Below are 17,717 nucleotides of genomic sequence, written 5' to 3'. Positions count from 1 at the left end.
GCTGGTTTTCTCCACAGAGCAACATGAGGGCCCAAGAAGGACGTGACAGCTGTTGAGGACAACAGATGGAAGATGGGAAAGTGGCTATTCCTGCTCCCACCCTGAAAATTCAGCCACTAATTCTCCCAACCCAGACAGTAAATCAGAAGTGTACTTTCTGGATAAACTAAACAGGCACACCTAGCATGGAAGGTCATGGTGGTCAAATCCCAGATGGAGAGTGAAAGGACTGTATAAAATCCTGCATACTGAGTAGTGAGCCTCTGGGCCCCCTATTTTGAAGTTTTCCTCTGCTCCCTGCACCAGGTCCTCTGAGGGCTAGAAGGTGATATTTTATGCATGAAACAAGAACAGGCTGCTAGGGGCGCCTGGGTGGCTCAGTCGTTAAGCGTCTGCCTTCGGCTCAGGTCATGAACTCAGGGTCCTGGGATCGAGCCCCGCATCGGGCTCCCTGCTCGGCAGGAAGCCTGCTTCTCCCTCTGCCACTCCCTCGCTTGTGTTCCCTCTCTCGCTGTGTCGTGGGAGAGGGAGAAGCAGGCTTCCCGCCGAGCAGGGAGCCCGATGCGGGGCTCGATCCCAGGACCCTGAGTTCATGACCTGAGCCGAAGGCAGACGCTTAACGACTGAGCCACCCAGGCGCCCCACAGGCTGCTATTTTTAAAAAGCAACAAAGAAGAAAGAAGGTCTTGGAAAATAAATATATCTTCCCTCCCCCCACAAAAAGGCGGCCCGTAAAATATTTAGAAGATACTCAAGAAAACGTGTGAGATAACAGAAAAAATATGTGTACGCACACACACATGTGTGCATCTCTGCCCCCGTTCCTGGCACAGACATCCTAAAACCTTCGTAGTTTCCTAAGTATTTCCTAAGTGATAAGAGCATTAGGAGCATCTCTTGGTTTCATATTTGTCTTTGACCCCATCCCTCATACAGGGCTCCTAAACCCATATGAATTCCTAAGTGTTAAAAGCATTACAGCATCTTTCGTTCTAATGAGTCTTGCTGGATGGGCTCCAGGATGGGAACTGGTCACCAGAAAGACCAAGCCATGATTAGAAGCTTGGAATTTCCCGACCAGTCCCCTCCAACCCTCCAGAGAGGGGAGAGGGGCTGGATATGGAGTTAATTATTGATCATGCCTACATGAGGAAGCCTTCACAAAATCCCGGAAGTATGAGGGTTCTGGGAATTTCCAGGTAGATGAACTCATCCACACTGGGAGGGTGACCCTATCCCAACCCACAGGGACAGAAGCACCTGCACTCAGGACACTGCCAGACCTCACTCTATGTATTTCTTCATCTGGCTGTTCATCTGTATCCTTTATCATATCCTTTAATAAACTGGTAAACATAAATGTTTCCCTGAGTTCTGTGAGCCACTCTACCAAAGTAAGGGAACCCTGGAAAGGAGCCAGGGGAACCCCTGATTTGTAGCCATGTTGGACAGAAGTTATGGGTAACCTGGGGACCTACTACTTGCAATTTGGCATCTGAAGGGAGGGCAGTGTTGTGGAACTGAGCCCTTAACCTGTGGGAACCTCCAGATAGGTAATGTCCGAACTGAGTTAAACTCTGGGACCCCCAGCTGATGTCACAGAATTGGTTGGTGTGAGGCAAGTTCCCACACATCTGTTGTCAGAAGTGTGTGTGTGCAGTCACATGACAGGAAAGGAGACACTCCGGAGGGAAAGGATGGGGGATTTGTCCAACCCAATACGCCAAGAAGGAGAAAAAAAGGTCAAAGATGAATTAAAGGAGAAAAATACTTTTTTTCCACAAAGAAGAAAATAAATCCAGGAGGCCTAGGATTTCAATAATAAGAATTCCTTAGAGAAAATGAAGGGAAATAAATCAAAGAAATAACACAAGAAAATCACCCAGAACCAGAAATGAGTTTCCAGACTGAAAATGAATATAAATGACCCTCATACTAGGGTAAATCATTACAAAATTACAGAATACCAGGGGAAAAAGGAGCTACTAAAACATTTTCAGGGAAAGCGGGATAAAGCCCTTATGTATAAGGAATGAAATTCAGATTGCCTTGGATTTCTCAGGAACCAACACTCAAAGGTAGAATAGCAATGCCTTCACAATTCTGAAGGAAAATTATTTCTAATTTGGAATACTTATTAGAAAATTACAAGGTAAGTGTGAGGGCTCAATAAAGATAGTTTCAGACATGCATCTTCTCTTGGGAAGCCACTAAATAATACGCTCCATCAAAACAAAGAAATAAAACAAGAACATAGAAGATAGGAGACCCAGAAATCAGGAGACCCAACATAGGAAAGCAAATAAGAGCAATTCCCCAGATGACCTTAAAGCAGCGAGCCTCATCCTAGGCTGCACATTAGAATTACCTGGGGAGTTGTAAAAGCCCTGAGGCCCAGGCCACAATACAGCAGGATCTCTGAGGGTAAGACCCAGGCATCAGTGAATTTTAAAGCCCCTCAGGTGATTCCCATGTGTAGATGAGGTTGAGAACCACTCAGTGAAAGGAAACTCCCAGAACAGCAGCTGTGAAGGAGCCCAAATGAACAACCAGCCCAGGTTAAGGCAGAAGACTGCTACAAAAAAGGCTGTTTCCTGGAGGGAAAGGAACCCGAAACTGATGAGTTGTCTCACAGGCACAAAATGGAAAATTTTGTGGAAATTTGCATGAGAGACACTTGGTAGAACAGTCACAAAATCTGAAGGAAGGCATTCAAATAAATGTTCAGAGGAAACTAGACCAATGTTAGCAAAATTTTTGAAAACTTGTAAAAGAAAAAATGTAAAGTATACTAACTAGCTTGGCAGTGAGAAAAAATTTATGTAGTCATAGTAAGAGAAAGCGTGAAATACTGAATAGTTTTATATTAGGAGAATGGAGGGGAATGAAAAATTAACAAAATCTAAACTTGATTAGTCAAGCAATAGCAATATATACATTGGGTAGATGAATCCAAATAACAAACAGCTAGGAGAGTGTGGTGGGGAGAATAGTGGCCCCCCAAAGATGTCCACGTCCCAATGCCTGGAAGCTGTGAACGTCACCTTACATAGCAAAAGGGATTTTGCCGAAATTGAGGATTCTGAGATAGAAGAGGATCCTGGATGATTCAGGTGAGCCCAATGTAATCACAAGGGTCCTTACAGATGGAAGGCAAGAAAGTCAAAGGGAAGTGATGTGAGGATTAAAGCAGAGGGTAGATGCAGCCACATGCTGAGGGGCCAGAGTGTTGACAGCCAAAGGGAAGCTAGAAGAGGCAAGGCAAGGGATCCCCCCAGCCCCCACCTAGAGCCTCCAGGAGAAGCCAGCCCTGCTGACACCCTGATTTTAGCCCCTTCATACTCAATGGTGACTTCTGACCTCCAGATCTGTAATGGAACAAATCTGTGCATCTTAAGCCACTAAGTTTGCAGTAATTTGTTACAGCAGCAATGGGAAATTTTTTTATAGAGGCATAACTGACACATTATATTAGTTTCAGGTGTACAACATAATGATTCAATGTTTGTGTATATTGCAAAATGATCACCTCAATGAGCCTAGTTAATATCTGTCACCATACATAGTTACAAAATGTTTTCCTTGTGACTAGAACTTTTTTTTAAAGATTTTATTTATTTATTTGACAAAGAGAGACACAGTGAGAGAGGGAACACAAGCAGGGGGAGTGGGAGAGGGAGAAGCAGGCTTCCCAGCGAGCAGGGAGCCCGGTGCGGGGCTCGATCCCAGGATCCTGGGATCACGACCCGAGCCGAAGGCAGACGCTTAACAACTGAGCCACCCAAGATCTCTCTTAGCAACTTTCAAATACACAGTCGAGTGTTGTTAACTAGAGTCACATGCTGTGCCTTACATCCCCAGGACTTATTTTATAAGTAATGGGAAATTAATGCAAGGAGTTTAAAATATTGGGAGTGGGAATGAGGTGGAAAGGGTGCAAGGGACACAGGTCTTTAAGTGTTGACTTTTTTTTATTATGTTCAGTTAGCCACTGTATAGTACATCATTAGTTTTTGATATAGTGTTCAATGATTCATTAGTTACATATAACACCCAGTGCACATCACAACACATGCCCACCTTAATACCCATCACCCTGTTGACTTTTTATTTATTTTTTTTAAGATTTTATTTATTTATCAGAGAGATAGAGAGCACAAGCAGGGGGAGTGGCAGGCAGAGGGAGAGGAAGAAGCAGGCTCCCCACTGAGCAGGGAGCCCGATGTGGGACTCGATCCCACGACCTTGGGATCATGACCTGAGCCGAAGGCAGTCGCTTAACCGACTGAGCCACCCAGGTACCCCACCCTGTTGACTTTTTAAAAACATGTGACACATGGATAAAAGTTAAACCAAACTGCTCTAGGGCTTCTAAGGAGCGGAAGTGAGAGGAAATGGCTGGAAAGGCATGAGTTATAGAGCAGCGCCCCCCCAAACATTAATGTGTACACAAGTCACCACAGACTATGTTACAATGCAGCTTCTTATTCAGGTCTGGAGTAGAGCCTGAGATTTGTCTATACCTCTATAGGCTACCAGGTGATGCCCGTGCTACTGGGCCACAGACCCCCACTTGGAGTAGCAGAGACCTAGAGTCTATGTAGAGAAAGGTATCATGCAGGGAGTGAGGAGGGCAGAGGGCAGAAAGGGCTTTGAGCTTAAGCTAAAGCATTTTGACTTTATCTTTGAAGATACAGGGAGCCACTGGGCAGTGGAACCACAGAATGAGATTTTTTACATTATTCTTCTCTGTAGAAGAGGAGGCAAGAGGCAACAAAGTGGACTGGAAACCATTTAGTGTATAACCAGAAATATTCAGTGTTAATGATTAGGGAAGGCATGATGATGCTGGGACTTCTGACTACACACACACACACACACACACACTATAGAGAACTGTATCAATCCATGTGTAAGTAAACACTGCATCGTTTGTCTGAAGTTCTCTTATGTATCACTTAAAGGAATTTTCTTGTAGTCTTGATGGAATTACATAGTATTTATTAAATTCCCATCTGCCCATGGAAAATCTACATTTAAATAAGTGTGATAAGAACAATTGTCTCAGAAAAGTTGCATTATGTTAAAAATTTTTTTAACTTGAAACCTTGCAGCTCATCACACCCCATATAAATGGGTACCACACAGTGTTCATATTCCATACGTTGACAATAATTGAGGCAAACTGCTAGTGTCTTCTTTCCGCATCACAAAAAGTGCCCTGTATATGTGGGACGTTCCTAAAGTGTCAGAAATGGTTCTGCAGAGCATTCTCAGAGCCATTCTATGCATATGGATTAGACAGAATGAGAAGAGTACAATATGGGGGAAAAAAGTCACTTAAGTATATTGAACACCAACAAATTATTAATAAGTTTGGTGTTGAAAGGGGAGCAGCCATTGAATGCAGCTCATCAAGAACCATCCTGGGTCCAATGCTGCCCCTTATTTTCTATTAATAGCTCTGAGGATCGTGTGACTAATGCAATAATCAATCCATAGAAAACACAACTCTGGGAGAAATGACTCATGTTTTGGACAACAATATTAAAATTCAGGATGATCCTGTTAAATTGAAGAAACGAGCCAAAAATCAATTGAGCAGGCACCCACAGTTCTGCCAGGTGTTTCAGACCATACGATTCAGGAAGCCCTCAACAGAATCAAGCCCATCCTGGCAGCCAAGCACCCAGTTGATAACGCTTCCAATTCCTGTCTTCCCTCCCGTCCCTCACAGCCACAGGATATCTGGACAGACGTCAAGCACTGTCCCTACACAGGATTTAGCTCTACTACCTACAGCTTCTCATTCCTCTAGTGCCCTGCAGTGAGGGAAGAGATAACAGATGTGACAGGACCTGTGGCAAATCTAGACTTTAGAACACATTAGAAGTGGACCAAAAAAATACGGAACATTTAAAATTTTGTAAGAGCATAAGGACCTTTTCCCAAGGAGTGTCATAACGTGTTCTTGACATTTTAAAACATGGTCACTAAAGAGAAAGAGGGATGAAGGAAATGAAGATCAGGTTTCTCTAACATCTTATTTACCTACCCAAACTCTGGAAAAGTGAACACTCTTGAAAACTTAAACCCATCTTTTCTTTCAACTACAACCTGTTCCCAGAGGCATCCTTAATTACACTTACTTTCTTGTCCCCAGTTGGCTAGTCAATAACCAAGGCCCTGCCAGTTTCACCTTCTAAGTGGTTCTTTGACCTGTGCTCTCATTGCCACCCTACTACCCACTGCCCTACCTCATGCTTTCATCATTCCTCGCCTGGACTAATACAGAGCCTCTTGGAGGGCTCTCTGCCTCTCTGTTCCTTTAGAGCCATCCTTCACATGGTTACCAGTGTGATTCTGCTAAAATACAAGTCTGACCTTGAACCTTCCCTAAAAATTTTTAGTACCTTCAGCACTCACAGAATGAGGTCCAAGTTCTCCAGTGCATCATACAAATTTCTGCAGTGGTGTTCTGCAGGGAGCACCACAAGCTTCACGTGTGAGGCATTTCTGGAAGTCCTGATGGTCTGGGGGATGCTACTAGCATTTTGTGCCCAGGGGTCAGGGTTGCTACACATCCTGCAGAACCCAAGACAGCCTACACAATGAACTCACCCACCCAATTGCCACCTGCCACCCGACTCCCCTCATGGTTCTTGCATCCTTATCTAGCCTTCTTTAGAAAAAGTGAGCTACACAACTTTTGTTCCCTAACATAAGCTGTGAGTTTTCTTGCCATTATAACTTAATTCTTGCTTCTGTGTTCTAATTCCTGACACCCAGAATGACTCTTCATTTTACTGACTCATCCTTTAAGCTTTAACTTTCTAATTGTTATATGCTCTACACTCACCTGTTCACTTTATAGCTATGGTTTTCTCCTTCACTTAACTAAAGTCCTTCCAGGCACTTATATAAACATAAAAATTATTAACAACAAATTATTAATAAGTTTGGTGTTGAAAGGGGAGCAGCCATTGAATGCAGCTCATCAAGAACCATCCTGGGTCCAATGCTGCTCCTTATTTTCTATTAATAGCTCTGAGGATCGTGTGACTAATGCAATAATCAATCCACAGAAAACACAGCTCTGGGAGAAATGACTCATGTTTTGGACAACAATATTAAAATTCAGGATGATCCTGTTAAATTGAAGAAACGAGCCAAAAATCAATTGAGCAGGCACCCACAGTTCTGCCAGGTGTTTCAGACCATACGATTCAGGAAGCCCTCAACAGAATCAAGCCCATCCTGGCAGCCAAGCACCCAGTTGATAACGCTTCCAATTCCTGTCTTCCCTCCCGTCCCTCACAGCCACAGGATATCTTATATAAACATAAAAATTTGAAGGATAGAAAAATAGGTGGATGACTAGGTGAGATGAAAAGGCTTTTCAGAGGCTGAAAGGTGCCCATAATGTAGATAACAAAGTACAGCGTTGTTTTATAGCTGAAGAAAGCAACAGTTGAGGTCAAAGTTTCAGATCAGGTCATCTGCCTTTAGTCCCAACAATCTACAATATAAGGACACTCTATGCCCTTAGTCTTCATTCACTCAATGCCTCTTTATAAAGTACCAGATGGCAACCCTGCATGGCATTCCACTTACCCAAGCTGAAGACTGTGGGACACGAAGAGCAGTTTGACAGGTACTTCTGTCTGGCAACTCTGCGTCCAGTCTGCTCAGGAACTCAGCAGTTTTGCTAGCAGGAACACAAATATGTGTTAGTGCCTTCATGGAAAATAGAAATATTATTTATTTTGCCTTTGGATACTAGCCTAGACTTTTATTGGCTGATGACTGAAAATCTCCTGAGCAGAGAACAAAAGGTGAGTTGAGAACAAGGTAGTGTAGAAAACCAAAACAAAATGCTATTGCAAGACCACATTCTTGAAGAAAATTAGTCTGAAAAATATAAAATTGTCTGTGAAATGTGAACCTATGATTTCATATTTTCTACTTTGTGTACTTTGACATGGAGATAAATGCTCTCTCAGATTCCACAGTGTGGGGTCCTAACTTCCCTTTTGAGCATCTAAAGCTTGACACTCAGACGTCACGACAGAACTGTGTTACACTGCATCCCCTGTGACTTTCATTCCACACTGGTTTCACATGGCCCTTCACCTACTTTCTCCTCTCATTTCCCTCATGGCTTTGACTGCTCTCAGGATACATAGCCCCTCCAATGCAGTAATTCTTTACCACATATGGATCATGGCCCACCTCCCCTTTGAGGCAATGGGCCCTCTCTCTCCACACAGACAGACAGACCCACACACCTTTGCATTTGATTTGTACCTCCCATGGAAGTTAAGAAGTGCTGCTGGTCTGGCCTGCATTTCTGACATCTCTTTTTAGCTCAGAAAGATTGGCCTAGAAATATCCTCAGTTCTAATAAGAAGTTCTTTGATTTTCCCTTAAAAATTCAAACCACTGGGGGCGCCTGGGTGGCTCAGTCGGTTAAGCATCTGACTCTTGGTTTTGGCTCAGGTCATGATCTCAGGATCATGAGATCCATCCCTGAGACGGGCTCTACACTCAGCGGGGAGTCTGCTTGAGATTCTCTCTGTCCCTCTCCCTTTCTCCCTCCCCCTGCCCTCTCTCTCTCTCTCTCTCTCTCGCAAAAAATAAATTTTTTTAAAAAGAAAAAAACACCCAAACCATCACCCCTCCTCTCCTCTATGTCAAGCAAAGCACACTAGAATTGTTTCCTAGCCCTTACTTCAATGACTTTCCCATGCTGCCCACCACTGATCTCTATTCCTTTGTCCTTTCCTCTTGTAATTTGTGGGATTTTTACCTCTTTATTTCACATTCACAACCAAATACCTCATGGAGGCCTAATTTATATCGCACCAGCCCCTTGCAGCCTGCTCTCTGCCTGCCTCCTTCCCTCAGTTATCCCTCTTCTTCCCCCTAATATTTTAGTCCTACTGCTAGGATCCAATTCATCAAGCACTTAGGATGTGGGCATCAAAGGAAACACAACTGGTCTGGTAAAAATAAATGGTATCCAGCGGAGGTAAAATCAAAACAAGGAATTCAAAATTAAACAGAGATGCCCACATCACTTCAAATAATTACTTAGATAGAACATGGCATTTGAACAAGGTCAGAAGCTTGAGTTAGGAAAGGAAGAGCAAAAAGTTAAGCGATGTACATAACCCTGAGAAACATAAGGCTTCAGCAGTTGAGACAAACAGCCTCTCCATTTGTCTAGGATTGCTTATCTTGCCCAGAGTAGACAAGGAGACTAATGAAGTCGCAGAGTCTGGAAGCTGCCCCACTGTCTGGGGCTTTATGAAGTCATCAGTCAAAAGTGTTAAAAGAAGAGAGTTGCCAGAAGTTGGGATGAGATTCCTGAATATCCTTAGCTGAGTTCAGACATAGGAAAAGCAGTGAAAAAGAGACACCATGATAAAACAAGGAAGGAACTTCAGGCCAAATTGACCGGCAGCCCTGCATTGTGTGCTGACGGTTGCTTCTTAACTGCGGAGCCAACCACTAGCCATGGCCCTTCTGCCTATTACCACTGCCCCACTTATGCCACAGGATTAAATCATAACGACGGTCACAGGAATACAAGTATGGGTCTGTGCAGAATGCGGATTATTCCCCAAGATTAAGTACACAAACAAGCCAAGTTCCAAGCTACTAAACTAACTGGTATTTCTCTACTATTTGTACAGTGCCTCGGTATATACTCTAATTTCCATATATTGGTTAAACTGAATTGGGATCCTTGTAGGCACCTGTGGTCATATTTAATAAAAATAAAATACACAACCTCCCTGAGGGCAAAAGTAGGAGAATTTCCTAGTGGGAAGTCCAACAAGACTAAGAAGCCCAGACTGCAGCACTGAGTCACCTTCCCCTTGGAGTTTCTTGCCCTTTGTCATCCTGTGACTTTGCCACCTATTGAGGGGATGATCCTGTTTTGCTTTATCACTCTAACCCAAGCATCAATAGAGGACTCCTTCCTTTATTCTCCACAGAACTGATGAAAGGATTATCAATAACTCAGACTTGGTTTAGATTTAGTTCACTCCTGTCCAGCTTAAGATCTTCAAGGGTCCTTCCTGCTTGTTTTTAGGGTGATTCCTATAGCTTATCCTAAAAGGTGTCTTCAGGATACCTCACTTCAATATAACCCAGTTGCAGCAGAGAATTGCTAAATGTCCAAATTCATGTTCTCCTCTGCTAGTCACACAACTTGACTATATCTCCTGGCCTCCCTTGCAGTTGAGGTTGGCCGCAGGGTCGAGTCTTGACCCCGAACATGAAAGGGAGTGATGCATACCCCTTCCAGGACTAACTAATTATAAACTTCCCACACATGCTCCTCCACACGTTTTTCTCCTTCTGGCTGGCTGGAATAAAGATAACCCCCAGCACAAACTTGAATGTTGTATATTGAAGTTAGGGAAGCCTATATTGGCTTGGTGCCTGCCTATATGAGTAGAAGGGGCCTCCACTCAAACTTGTTCACCCATGCCTTAAATGAGGAAGAAGAAAACCCCATATTATTCAATCTATCTCTCTATATATATATTTTAAAGTCTATTACAGCTCCTAGTGTACCCTCATAACACAACACAAAGAAATATATACAAGAGAATCATTTCTCAATTCAGGTGATCAATTCCAAAACTACAAGAGGTAGCCAAGAAGAGTTGAGGAAGAAGAGAAAAAAAGGATTCTCAAGGATTCAGCTAGGCAGCTTAGGTATTTCAGAACCTTAGTCGGGGAAGGGGAAGGTGGGAAAGGGGAAGAATCTGTTCATCCTTGAGCTTTGTCTTCCTGTCAGTTCTAGAAGCTACCTAGGCCCAGAGTATAAAAAAGTATGATAACCTTCCAGATGCTAGGGAGGGTGTCTTGCAAAACTGGTCCCTTTATAAATTGCTAATGGAAGGGAAAATTGATGTTACCGCTTCAGAGAGTATTTGACAATACTTGGTAGAGTTGAATATATGTATCATGTCTAGGTGCCTACTCTAGAGAAAATCTTGCATAGGTATTTAAAGACACCTGAACAGGGTCATTTAATCCAGCACCATTTGTAAGAGTCTCAGAGATGGAGAGAAGGAAGATAGAGGGAGCTGGGGGTGGGATAGGGGTGGAGGAGATGAGAATGGAAAGGAAGAAGGAAATGAACTAGATCTACATCAAGAATCAATATGGTTCAATTCCAAAAAAACAGTATCCAGTGGGGGGAGGGGGGAGTTGTGAAAGTATGATACAGTGATCAAAATATCTGAAGGACACAAACAACAGTCTGAATATATGAGTAGAGGGGGTTGTGTGGTTTCATATATATGTAATAAAATTGGAAAAATGTACGTGATGAGAAAAAGGAAAGCAGCCCAAAACATCTGGGAACTGTTCTGACACATCTACACCTCAATGTTATTACAAACTAATCTGACTAAGCCATGTTGTTCTACTAATGGACATAAATGATCCCACAGAGCATCCACTTCACACAAGTACATCTCACAAATTACCAAATATCCCCCATCTTGCTAAATGAATGGTGACTTCCTTACCAATTACAGCTTTATACTCATCTAGGCTGTCCTTCCTATGGGTAAGATTTATTGAGACACCCAAACATAGAATTGTCCCCACATGCTGACAATGCATAATCCAGAGCAATCCCCTGCTTCTTTAGACCCTTCCCAAAATTACCCAACCAAAACCTAAATCCCCATCAGTTATTCCTAGCAGCCTTACTGAGCTATCCCTCCATTTCTTATGGTGTGTTTTCTTTACCTGCAACAAGTAATAAACACAGCATGTTCAACTACAGGTGTATCCCTGGTGGTCTTTGGCTGAAGGGCACTGACAAGTGTTACATACCAAAACAGCTGTTACTGCTAGGAGAATGACAGAGGGATGGGGGCGGGGGGGAGAGTGAAAGGGTTCATTCATCTCCAGGCCATCTGAATTTCTTTTTAAAAACGAACCACATGTAAGCAGAATCTTAGGTATGACTTTAGTGGTTGATACATATTTTCTGTGATTTTGAAATGTTTCTCCAAAAGAGAAAAAGCATACACACCATTGTGGGGCATACTGGGGAAAAGCTTTACACATGCCATTCTAGGTTCCTTTGAACAGTAATTTCCAAAATGCCAATAGGAAGACCTGTGTGAGGCTGGAACCATGAGAATCATCTATGGTGCTTCTTGGAAATTACTGTACTCAAGACTTGGACTTTCTAATTCAGCATACCTGGAGTAGGATCTGAGAATCTATGTTTCTCAAAAGCACCCCTGTTGATCTTGAGAACTACTATAGTCATACAGATGGATATTTAATATGCATAATTCTCTTAGGTCCATGTGATTCTGACTTAAGATTAAATCATGCTATAACACTCATTTGAAAACAAAACCTCAGTGTGTCTTAGGAGCCCTTCTATATGAGTACTATCTAACAATACATTCTTCCTGTCTTTCACAATAACTTCACAAACCTGAACTTCCCCATCATGAAGGTTAGGTGAGCAAGTAATCATTCTTACATTCACACATGCATTTGTGCAGGCAACAGATACTTCTTTAGTCTCTGCTTTGTGCTTAGCAATATGGGTTATCAGATAAACTGAACAGATACTGTTTTGCCTGAGTTAGTTTCATGTAAGTGGGTGTGAACAAAAACCATTCATACATTTGTAAGCACTCAGAGCTAAATCAGTAGGGAAAAATTTGAGGGTAACAGGATATTAGAATAGTCCTAAAGTATCTCCCACAATTACAAAGGGAAAAAATAACTTTACAGTGGAGATTACCACAACCAAGTAATGAGTGTTAACATCACCAATAATGAGGACATCAACATCATGTACCCTCTGATATGATGCTCTGAGGACACAGCATCACTTCTTAGTATTCTGAAAATTAAAACCTCAGTTTGATCATAAGAAAACATCAGATAAACCCAAATTTGAGGTACATTCTACAAAGTAACTAACCAGTACTGACTGAAAGTGTCAAGGTCATGAAACATAAGGCAAAAATGAGGCACTGTCACAGACTGGAGGAAATTAAATAGTCATGACCACTAATTATATTATGTGATCCTGAATCAGATCCTAAAACAGAAAAAGAACATTGGAGAGAAACTGGTGAAATTCTGATAAAGCCTGTAGTTTGTAGTGTTATATCAATGTTAATTTCCTAGCTTGATAATTGTACTATGTTTATATAAGATAGTAGCATTAGGGGAAGGTAGGAGAAGATCTTACTGCAAAACACTGTACAATTTTTGTGACTTTCTCTAAACTGAAAATTATTTCAAAAGAAAAAAAATCTCCCTCAGATCTCTTCCTTACCTGAAACCAAGACTATATCTTAAAGACAGTGCTTTCCTCCAAGTTCCCTAAATGGAGGCATTTTATTTCTCATACTACATTGTCCTCAGTGCCTAGTGGTGACACAGGCATCTTCTTTGCTCCCCGGGCTACTGCAGACCATTACTTCTCCCCCTCATCACTTGCAAAAAAGAATGTCTGTTCCTGTAGTGCTCCTGACATCAGTATACCCTAAGTTCTTACCCTCTTTGCTCCTGCCACACTCCAAACCGTCTGGTCAACCAGCTCTCAATTCATTATGACTAGCCTTCCTCCTATCTCAACTAGTGTCAGTGACATGGAAGTCCTTGATCTCCTCCCTGTCTTCCAGCCCCTAGGCTGGAGGGTTTTGGGGCTTTTTGTTTTGTTTTGGTTTTTGGTTTTGTTTTGTTTGTTTGTTTGTTTTATTTCCCCCTCTCCAGTAGCTCTTCATTCTGCCTCAGCAACACTCCTCGAGTCCTACCCTAGATTTTATCATCATTAACAAATATCCTCCCTCCAACATATGAAATGACAGATCTCACTCTTGGACAGAACTTTCTGTCATTCCATGTTCTTTGCACAAACATCCTCACTACAATAATCTTCTAGCCTCTTTGAGATTTCCAAACCCTTGTTTCCTCCTTTCTCACCATCAGTTCCCATCCATCTTTACTTATTGGGCAGCTTAGAGTCCACAGTCCATTTTTACAATCTTTCCTTTACAAATGCCTTTAATTCTCTCCCTCCTCTTTCTCAGATAAAGTCAACCATCTGCATGTGTACCAGAGCAAGTGAATTAAACTTGGGGAAAAATAACATATCAGGTGTTTGGGGATGGTAGACATGGAGGAGGATGGAAGAGTGGTGGGGTCAATTGTCTTCACTTGAAATTCACGAACACTGACATCACTCTAAACTGAGCCAACACCAACTCCTACCTAGACTCCGGCAGTAATGTTGTCTCTAGCTTCTCCATTTCCATTCTTGCCTCCTCGAATCTATTCTTGACACAGCAAACGGTAATCACTTCTTAAAAGGAATAAACAAGCTTCTGACGGCTTGCCCCCTCCAGTTAAAAATAAAATCCAGATTCTGTGCCGTGGCCTGCATGATCTGTCTGGCTCCTGCCTATCTTGGCAAATTCAAGATCTCTCATTCCCCACTTCAACCCCAATATACCAGCTTCCTTGCAGGTTATTGAATACACTATGTGCTGATCCCTCAGCCTAGGACCTTCTCCCCTAGTTCTCAGCAGAGCTCATTCTTTCTCATGCTTTCATCTTCAGTTCAAATATCATTTTCTCAGAGACTCAGGTCTTCCTGATCATGCTAAGGAGATTCTCCCTCCCAGTCCCAGAATTCTTGATCACTGGTAGAGATCGCTATCTTCACCACTATGTTCTCCCACAGGAATTATAGTCTGTTATCCTATATATTTCTTGGTTAGCTTGTTTATTATCTGAATTTCCACATTTGGTTATGGGGCTATATTTGTTTTATTCATAATACATCCCTAGAACCTAGTAACCTGGTAGAGTGCTTTGCCAATTTTTCTAGAGTTGTCTTTTTCTTATTACTTTGTAGAGTTCTTTGTGAAATTAATCCTTTGTCCATTACTCTTGAGGCAGATATTTTCTCCTAGACTCACTTGTAATGTTGTTCACCGTGTCTCCTATCATAAATTTTTTCTGTAGTCTGTACTTTTCCTTATAGCTTCTGAGTTATGCGCATGACTTATAATTTCTAAAAACATTCTTCATTACATTCTAATTTTGTGGGTTCAATACAGTTTGTCAAATTGTCTTTTTGATACCGATTTGAAAGGATACTTTTATCAATAGCTGAGGTCCTAAATACTAAATGCCCATATACTCACAGGCCTACTTGTAAATTCTCTTTCGTTGAATAGATTTATTTACTACAATGCCAATAACACTTTATTACTGCCATACTTTTATATTACATATATGATACCTGGTACATTAAGCCTCTCCCAAGTCCCTTCAATTTTTCATTTTTAAGTTTATCTACTTTTTTAGTATTTTCTCTTTAAACTTGGTTTATCAAATTCCACAAAAGGCCTGTTCAGGAGAAATATCTTTATAATATTGATTTTTTCCTCTTATAGTAAATGATGTATATTTATGTTCATCTTCTTTTAGGTATTTCATTTATGTAGGGTCTATTTATTAGACTTATAGCCACCTGATTTACATTGTGGATGATTATTTTATATGGGATTTTTCTTTCAATTATATTTTATAATGGGCTTTTGATGGTATATAAGAAAGACAAATGTTTGCATCTTGGCTTTAGATCCATTCATGTTAGTTGAACTATTTGTACCAGTTCTAATGATTTTTTAGTTGATCCCTTTGGGATGTTTTAGACGGACAATCAGAGACACTTACCCCTTTTTGAGCCAATATTGAGGCTCTTTATTTCTTTGTTAGAAATAGAAACAGTCTCTAGTTGCAGGTCAGTAATAACAAGCACTCTTGTCATCCTGTTCCAGACTTCACTGGGGAAGCTGGCTTTCTTCCTAGAATTTCAAACAAAATCTAATACCTTCCTTGAAGGTTTAGTAAAACTCATTGGAAAAGACCCAGCTGGGCCTAGGGTCTTTCGTAGGTAAAAGTCAAACTACATTTTCTCTTCCATTTATAGTTTTTATTCTATTCAGGCATTAAGTCTAACTGTATATATTTTCCTTGTTTAGTAAAACTAAACTCCTTGAAGGTTTAGTAAAACTCATTGGAAAAGACCCAGCTGGGCCTAGGGTCTTTCGTAGGTAAAAGTCAAACTACATTTTCTCTTCCATTTATAGTTTTTATTCTATTCAGGCATTAAGTCTAACTGTATATATTTTCCCTGGAAATACTTTTTTTCACCCAGATTTCCTCATTTAACAATTAGAAGTAAGACATAGTATTTTGCTCTTCCAGAATTTTGGTTATACTTCCTTTCTTGTCCTTGCAGTTTTTTTTTTTTTTCTTTTAAAATCAGACAAGTTCTGGGGTGCCTGGGTGGCTCAGTCAGTTAAGTGGCTGCCTTCAGCTCAGGTCATGATTCCTGGGTCCTGGGATTGAGCCCCACATTGGGCTCCTTGCTCAGCGGGGAGCATGCTTCTCCCTCTCCCTCTGCCTGCCGCTCTCCCTGCTTGTGCTCTCTATCTCTCTCTCTCTGTGTCAAATAAATAAATAAAATCTTCAAATAAAATCAAATCAAATCAGACAAGTTCAAAATTTGTCTGAAATTTTATCAGAATTTTAAAGACTCCAGTTTTGGGGTTAATTTACAGATGATAAATACCTTTTCTACCTTACTAAAAAAAACTTTTTCTGTATTATCCTCCCATCTCTTCCATATCTTTGTATTTATTTTATGGTTATAATACTAAATAAAATGCTTTGGTTTTTTATTTCCATTTTTACCAAATGCTTTTAAAACTCTACATTTTCTAAATAATTTTGTAGCCACATTCTGTAGATTTTAACATGAAATACTTTAAAATTTGTATTCTTTTATCCCTAAATAATTTATAATTTGAGTTTTGGTTTCAATTTGTACCATAACAGTCATTTAGAGAAGTGATTAGAAAAAAAAAATTAAGTGAATAGATGTTAAAGCTTCTTATTACTTAATTTCTAACATTATTAGATTTTTCTTAGGAATGGTGGCTTTCTAGGATTTGGGAGTGTTTGGGGGATTTTCTGAGAAACTTTGAAACCTTAGTCAGGGCCAATTGTAGTTACATCAATATTTGTAAAGAATATATATATATTTTTTTTTGAAGTAGACTCCATGCCCAGTGTGGAGCCTAACATGGGGCTTGAACTCACGACTCTGAGATCAAGACCTGAGCTGAAATGAAGAGTCGGACACTTAATCAACTGAGCCATCCAGGCACCCCAAGAATATGTATTTTCATAAACTAGGTACAACACTTTATAACTGTCTATATAATCATACTAAGCCATTGTTATTCAAATCTTCTATTCCTTATATTTATTTTTAGATTCATTTGATGTGTTCATTTCAATGGAAAATTAGCTAAATTAAAAGGAAAATTTGACAAGCCCATTATCTATATTACAGACTTAAGCAGTTTGCTGTATAGATTTCAAATTGATAAAGATTCATAATTCACATTATCTTTTGGGTTACATATTTTATCTCCAGAAAAGACCTTTATCCTGTTGAATGATTTTCACCTTGAATTCAATTCTGTCTCCTACTAATAGTGATATTAATTAATCTGCCTTCTTTTGTTAGCATTTATGGTTATATTTTCCATGCCTTTACTTTCAACTCTTTTGTTTTGCGGCATCTCTTGTAGTAGCGTATAGCTAGAGTTTCATCTTTTTATGTG

General features: G+C 40.8%; 1 protein-coding gene across 4 annotated transcripts in view; it reads right to left on the bottom strand.

Annotated features, from left to right (window-relative positions):
• The window catches only part of EPSTI1 (epithelial stromal interaction 1), a 94,929-nt gene that overhangs the window by 29,437 nt on the left and 47,775 nt on the right, over positions 1-17,717 (bottom strand). For all 4 annotated transcript variants that reach the window (XM_028103657.2, XM_028103666.2, XM_028103672.2 and 1 more), the window contains one exon: positions 7,615-7,708. In XM_028103657.2, coding sequence (XP_027959458.2) covers positions 7,615-7,708 — 94 coding nt within the window. The remainder of the gene's footprint in view (positions 1-7,614; positions 7,709-17,717) is intronic.

The sequence above is a fragment of the Eumetopias jubatus genome, unplaced genomic scaffold (assembly GCF_037043125.1).
Source record: "Eumetopias jubatus isolate StellerSeaLion01/CBP00866 unplaced genomic scaffold, mEumJub1_p1.0 scaffold_3, whole genome shotgun sequence".
Lineage (NCBI taxonomy): Eukaryota > Metazoa > Chordata > Mammalia > Carnivora > Otariidae > Eumetopias > Eumetopias jubatus.
The sequence above is the reverse complement of the archived record's forward strand: the minus strand, read 5'-3'. Positions and strand labels throughout refer to the sequence as shown.